Genomic DNA, 7,500 nt, shown 5'->3' on the forward strand with positions numbered 1-7,500 from the left:
GGTGCGTATTTATAATTTTGATATTAATTTTAGTCATATCGTTTTACTTATTGTATTTGAATTCCTTCCTCCCTTTCCCCCATAATGTGTATTTACCATTCTGTCATGTCGAATAATATCATTATTATTGTCATTAGCATCTATGATCTTATTCCCTTTTTTCCTCAGATTTTGATGAGACTTGGTAGATAACTGCAGTATACTGGGTGTTCGTTGGTTATTTCGACTAAAATAATTTTGACCTTGACCTATTCGTCAAGGTCACATATCAGTTTCAGTGCCGATTGTGTTGCAGTTTTCACGTAAATCTTATGATTAAGTTCTGAGGGTGCAATAGCCACTTTTGGAGATGGGGATATTTCACCCTCTCCCCCACCCCCTGGGGATATTTCACCCCTACCCCTCCCCTGTTTGCCAAAAACACTTCGTTCCGTGACTCCTTCAAAAGCCCATTATTTTTACAGTCTCCTCTATAAATATATGTTATTATTTAAATAAAATAATAATAATAATAATAATAATAATAATAATAATAATAATATTATTATTATTATTATTATTATTATTATTATTATTATTATTATTATTATTATTATTATTATTATTATTATATACATTTGACTCGTCCAATTTTTCTTTGGATTATTTTTATTTTATTTGTAGTCAACTAACAAAAATGTAGTTTACCACAAGGCTACAGCCATTAGAATTGAGTGCAGTTACAATATATAGTATAATTTTCGAAATGCAATCACAATATTTAATATAATTTTCGAAAAGTCGTCTATGTTCGTCAGAAGGGATAATGTCGAAATCATGTTTATTTTGTTTTCATAATAACAGTAATACTGATGGTGATGAAATCCACAGTGGTGTAACTGTAAATATATATTAAAACTATATATACGAAACAAGAGCTTTCGAGAACCAGGTCGATTCTCCTTCTCAGTTGAGAAGGAAGTTCTCGAATGTCCTCATTTTGCATATATTTTTAATATTTATTTACATTTACATCGTTGTGGATTTCTTCACCATTTTAGTGACTTGCTGTTGTGAGGTTTTTATGTATAATAATAATAATAATAATAATAATAATAATAATAATAATAATAATAATAATAATAATAATAATAAATGAATAAATAAATTAATCAATTAATTAATAAATAAATAAATAGATAAATAAATAAATAAATAATCCAAAGAAAAATTGGGCGAGTCAAATGTATAATAATAATAATAATGATGATGATAATAATAATAATAATAATAATAATAATAATAATAATAATAATAATAATAATAATAATAATAAAAAATGCTCATAATAGTATGAGTCTTAGAATGGAGAAGAAATCACAGTTATGTATATGTACATATATTTAAAGATAAATCCATATAGATAGTTTTCGGGAACTTGTTCGGTTCCCCTTGTCAATCTCACTGAAAAGGGGAACCGAACAAGTTCCCGAAAGCTATCTATATTGATTTATCTTTAAATGTATATGTACATATACATAACTGTGATTTTCTCCAATAATAATATAATAATAGTAATCCAAAGAAAAATTGGACGAGTCAAATGTATAATAATAATAATAATAATAATAATAATAATAATAATAATAATAATAATAATAATAAATAGATAAATAAATAAATAAATAAAATGAAATAAAATAAAATAAAATAAAATAAAAATAATCCAAAGAAAAATTGGACGAGCCAAATGAATAATAATAATAATAATAATAATAATAATAATAATAATAATAATAATAATAATAATAATAATCCAAAGAAAAATTGGATGAGTCAAATGTACAGTAATAATAATAATAATAATAATAATAATAATAATAATAATAATAATAATAATAATAATAATAATAATAATTCCGAAAAATCATGAAAAACATTTTTGTCATTTTTGTCAACCCTTTGTGCAGCCACTGTGGTGGTGGTAATAATAATAATAATAATAATAATAATAATAATAATAATAATAATAATAATAATAATAATAATAATAATAATATTAATTGCTCATAGATGCCAAAAATATTCGAGCGCGTGTGTATTAAATTTTCCGGATCGGCCATTCATGGTAAACGGACCAGTCCGCGTGTTTTTCGTGGTTATCCGGATCAAAACCCGGATCTCTCATCGCGAATTTACTCAGCTTATCGCGGGCTTTCCTTTCACCCGGCCTTTCCTCGCCGAGCTTTGAAATAATTGAGCTCTGTAAATAATTAATATTAATTTGCCGAAATGGCTGCACAAAGGGTTGACAAAAATGAAAGATTATGTTGACGTTGAGTCGTCGGAATTATTATTATTATTATTATTATTATTATTATTATTATTATTATTATTATTATTATTATTATTATTATTATTATTATTACCAAAGTGATTGTTCAAGGGTTGACAAAACGACAGATTATATTTTTGTTGACTCTTCTTAATTATTATTATTATTATTATTATTATTATTATTATTATTATTATTATTATTATTATTATTACCAAAGTGGTTGCACAAGGGTTGACAAAACTACAGATTATATTTTTGTTCATTCGTCAGAATTATTATTATTATTATTTTATTATTATTATTATTATTATTATTATTATTATTATTATTATTATTATTATTATTATTATAGTGGCTGCACAAAAATGAGACAATGTGTTTTTGCTGATTTTTAGGATTATTATTATTATTATTATTATTATTATTATTATTATTATTATTATTATTATTATTATTATTTATTATTATTATTACCAAAGTGGTTGCACAAAGGGTTGACAAAAACTACAGATTATATTTTTGTTCATTCGTCGAAATTATTATTATTATTATTATTATTATTATTATTATTATTATTATTATTATTATTATTATTATTATAGTGGCTGCACAAAAAATGAAACAGTGTGTTTTTGCTGATTTTTCGGAATTATTATTATTATTATTATTATTATTATTATTATTATTATTATTATTATTATTATTATTATTATTATTATTACCAAAGTGGTTGCACAAAGGGTTGACAGAAAGGACAAATTATTTGTTTACCATTTGCCGGAGTTATTATTATTATTATTATTATTATTATTATTATTATTATTATTATTATTATTATTATTATTATTATTATTGTACATTTGACTTGTCCAGTTTTTCTTTGGAGTTTTTTATTTTTAGATATTTAGTAAGTATAATTCTATAGTAAGACTTACCTGTAATTTCTAATTCAAGCTATTTAGAATATTCTTATTTTTGGGATTTTGTATACCGATTTTATTAAAGGGTACAGCAGTAAATTAGATCTTAGTATTTTATTGCTATATTTAAATTGTATATGTACTCTTATAGTAATATAAATGATTTTAATTTGGTAAATTAAAAAGAGTCCTGTATAATTATTTTATTAACATGAAGAGCGGTAAATGCTCGTTTAATTTCTGTATGAATTTTGCAAATGTACCAATTCTCCCCTTTTATGTCTAACTAGAATTTTTACAATATAATCGCTATTTCAGCGCATTACTACCGTAATGCAATTCAACTTACATTTTAATATTTTACATTTTTATTTATTTATTCATCTGTTGATTTATGTGCTTTTCTAATAAGTGATCTACTCTGTCTGTAATTCCCTTTACTTTCTGTTACTTCTTGCAAATGAACACATTAATATTTAATATTCTTTGGAAGCTTGAATTTCAAGTCAATGGCCCCTTTGGTGGGCTTGTTCCATATGAATAGGGTTCATCTTCTGAATAATAATAATAATAATAATAATAATAATAATAACAATAATAATAATAATAATATTGACGAAAGATTTAAAACTTTTCGCTCTGTTATGCACATCAAGGCACGTTCCCCGTAGCGGGGTAGTGTCGTCAGTTCACCTAACGCGGTGCACTGTAGGCATTACTTGCCGTTCTTTGCAGCGTCCCTTCGGCCCCTAGATGCTGCAACCCCTTTCATTCCTTTAACTGTACCTCCGTCCATGTTCTCTTTCATCCACCTTATTTTCCACCCTCCTCTCTTCCTGTTACACCTTTCAAACCTTCTTGACTCTCAGTTTCCCTTTCCGCGCTGAATGACCTCATAGGTCCGGCGCTTGGCCTTTGGCCTAAATTTGATGTTCCATTCCGTCAAGGCCTGTTTGACATAACAGTGGCTGCAGTATCCCCTCAAGATGCCTCGGCGTGATTTTTTTATACATACATACATACATACATACATACATACATACATACATACATACATACATACATACATATAGTAATAAGCTAGCCATCATTACCTCCACTTTCATTCTCCATGACCTTAGACGAGAAACAGTCTCGTGGAAAAATAAAGGAAAGTTATAATAATTTTGAAAAATAATACCAGAAGGAGACTTGATGAAATATGTCATAAAGAAGAATACGCCAGTGTTTTTATTATTATTATTATTATTATTATTATTATTATTATTATTATTATTATTATTATTGCGCAGAATGTTGTCGAAAAGGTGCCTAACTATTGATGAACGCAACTCCTAGCTACTAATAGTATTGCTTTGAGTTTTGTGATATATATTTATTGTGACAGAAGTTTTACTATAACTTTTAACTATTTCTAGGTTTCCTTTAGGGCTAGTAATGTCTAAATTATGTGCTTGTTATTTTAGCTATCTTTATTTTCTTTTCCTGTGTCATTCTTCCCTAATTGTTATGGACACTTATCACCAACTACTAATACTTCCTTCCAACTTAGACCCCACTGTTTTCTCCCATTGCCGGCTGACCTTAGGCAGGTAAGGTCACTGTGCCGTTCTAACCAGCCGTTTAAATTAGATAGAAATAAATATACCCATGACATAATTAGTGATCATAATTTAAGAGACTTTCGAACCTGGAAGACCAGGCCTTAAGGACGGTACGTATCCCGATATCAGTTTTATTCAGTTCTAATTTTATTTGTAATTAGCGAAGCAATGAACTCGTCCCTCAGGATAGAAAAAAAGAAAGGAAAATAAAAAGGCTTGCAGAAATGCGTCAGGCGGAATACTCCACGATTTTCCCACAGATCCAACAGCGGAAATATTGTTGAACTGGAGACACAGTAATTAGCCAGTGCGACCTCGTTTGCAGCCGGAGATTAATAATGAAGTGGCAGAAACCACCAACTCCTCCTCCTTCTCCTCCTCTTCCTCCCCTCCCCCCCCTCCCCTCCCCTCCCCTCCCCTCCCCTCCTCCTCCTCCTCCTCCTCCTCCTCCTCCTCCTCCTCCTCCTCCTCCTCCTCCTCCTCCTCCTCCTGGTTCAGATCGGGGCTCATTTCCTCTTGTTGTTTGTTCGTCAAGATTGCCGAGCATGTAAATCCTGTTTTCTGCAGAAGCATTTGTTGTCACGGAAACAGGGTTACAGGGAGCGTTTATTATCACGGGAACAGGGTTACAGGGAGCGTTTATTATCACGGGAACAGGGTTACAGGGAGCGTTTATTATCACGGGAACAGGGTTACAGGGAGCGTTGGTTGTCACGGAAACAGGGTTATTGGGACCACTGAATGTCACAGGAATAGGGTTACTGGGAGCATTTGTTGTCACGGAAACAGGGTTTCAGGGAGCGTTGGTTGTCACGGAAACGGGGTTACTGGGATCACTGGATGTCACAGGAATAGGGTTACAGGGAGCATTTGTTGTCACGGAAACAGGGTTACAGGGAGAGTTGGTTGTCACAGGAACAGGGTTACAGGGAGCATTTGTTGTCACGGAAACAGGGTTACAGGGAGAGTTGGTTGTCACAGGAACTGGGTTACAGCGAGCGTTTGTTGTCACGGAAACAGGGTTACAGGGAGCATTGGTTGTCACGGAAACAGGGTTACTGTGATCACTGGATGTCACAGGAATAGGGTTACAGAGAGCATTTGTTGTCACGGAAACAGGGTTACAGGGAGCGTTTGTTGTTACGGAAACAGGGTTACAGGGAGCGTTTGTTGTCATGGAAGCAGGGTTACAGGGAGCGTTGGTTGTCACAGGAACATGGTTACAGGGAGCATTGGGTGTTACGGAAACAGGGTTACTGAAATCACTGGATGTCACAGGAATAGGGTTACAGGGAGCATTTGTTGTCACGGAAACAGGGTTACAGGGAGCGTTTGTTGTCACAGAAACGGGGTTTTAGGGAGCGTTGGTTGTCACGGAAACAGGGTTACTGGGATCACTGAATGTCACAGGAATAGGGTTACAGGGAGTATTTGTTGTCACGGGAACAGGGTTACAGGGAGAGTTGGTTGTCACAGGAACAGGGTTACAGGGAGCGTTGGTTGTCACGGAGACAGTGTTATAGGGAGCGTTGGTTGTCACGGAAACAGGGTTACTGGGATCACTGGATGTCACAGGAATGGGGTTACAGGGAGCATTTGTTGTCACGGAAACAGGATTACAGGGAGAGTTGGTTGTCACAGGAACAGGGTTACAGGGAGCGTTGGTTGTCACGGAGACAGTGTTATAGGGAGCGTTGGTTGTCACGGAAACAGGGTTACTGGGATCACTGAATGTCACAGGAATAGGGTTACAGGGAGTATTTGTTGTCACGGGAACAGGGTTACAGGGAGAGTTGGTTGTCACAGGAACAGGGTTACAGGGAGCGTTGGTTGTCACGGAGACAGTGTTATAGGGAGCGTTGGTTGTCACGGAAACAGGGTTACTGGGATCACTGGATGTCACAGGAATGGGGTTACAGGGAGCATTTGTTGTCACGGAAACAGAGTTACAGGGAGCGTTTGTTGTCACAGAAACAGGGTTACAGGGAGCGTTTGTTGTCATGGAAACAGGGTTACAGGGAGCGTTGGTTGTCACGGAAACAGGGTTATTGGGATCACTGGATGTCACAGGAATAGGGTTACAGGGAGCATTTGTTGTCACGGAAACAGGATTACAGGGAGAGTTGGTTGTCACAGGAACAGGGTTGCAAGTAAATCGTATGATTATGCTCGTCACAGCTGATTTAAGTGGAATGGATAGAATGCCCTGTGTTCTTAATTATTGCTGTCATTAATACCATTAGATTATCATCTAGACTACTATTGTAATGAGAATTATCATGTCCGTCATCTCTTTTACATCATTATAGTATCATCACTACATTTACCAAAATCTTGTTCATTGATATCATCAACCATAACAATTAATAAGGCCATCTTCTTCGTTAACGTCATTATGATCCTATTGTTTATATACAGCATCTGTATGGATATATGTTGGTATTCTTGTTGTTATGTAAGTCTGAAGCTCAAAAGTGGTATATCATTGGTGTTTTGGCTCCTTGATGTCTCAGAGGCAGTAATAATAATAATAATAATAATAATAATAATAATAATAATAATAATAATAAAATAACATCAGACCCACAGCCAATAGGAGAGTTCCCTGAATATGACCAACCAATCAAAAATTTCCGTCCTTTTTAAATCTGTTTTCTGG

The 7,500-nt window shown here is 33.0% G+C and overlaps 2 protein-coding genes across 7 annotated transcripts in view; one reads left to right on the top strand and one right to left on the bottom strand.

Moving 5' to 3' along the window:
* LOC136825292 (neurotrimin-like) overlaps window positions 1–7,500 on the top strand; it is a 1,287,566-nt gene that overhangs the window by 487,441 nt on the left and 792,625 nt on the right. The gene's annotated exons all lie outside the window — the stretch shown is intronic.
* Window positions 6,196–7,235, bottom strand: LOC136825110 (bile salt-activated lipase-like). Its single transcript, XM_067081152.1, has 2 exons — window positions 7,169–7,235; window positions 6,196–7,019 (listed from the first exon to the last, which is right to left on the bottom strand). The coding sequence occupies exons 1-2, from the start codon at window positions 7,233–7,235 to the stop codon at window positions 6,196–6,198; spliced, it is 891 nt and encodes a 296-aa protein (XP_066937253.1).

The sequence above is a fragment of the Macrobrachium rosenbergii genome, chromosome 37, assembly GCF_040412425.1.
Source record: "Macrobrachium rosenbergii isolate ZJJX-2024 chromosome 37, ASM4041242v1, whole genome shotgun sequence".
NCBI classification, from domain to species: Eukaryota; Metazoa; Arthropoda; class Malacostraca; order Decapoda; family Palaemonidae; genus Macrobrachium; species Macrobrachium rosenbergii.

Coding starts and splice junctions, on each gene's coding strand:
- LOC136825110 (XM_067081152.1), bottom strand. CDS start 7,235: ATGACGTTAACGAAGAAGATGGCCTTATTAATTGTTATGGTTGATGAT. Junction 7,020..7,168: donor TATCAATGAACAAGATTTTG/GTAAATGTAGTG, acceptor CACTTAAATCAG/CTGTGACGAGCATAATCATA.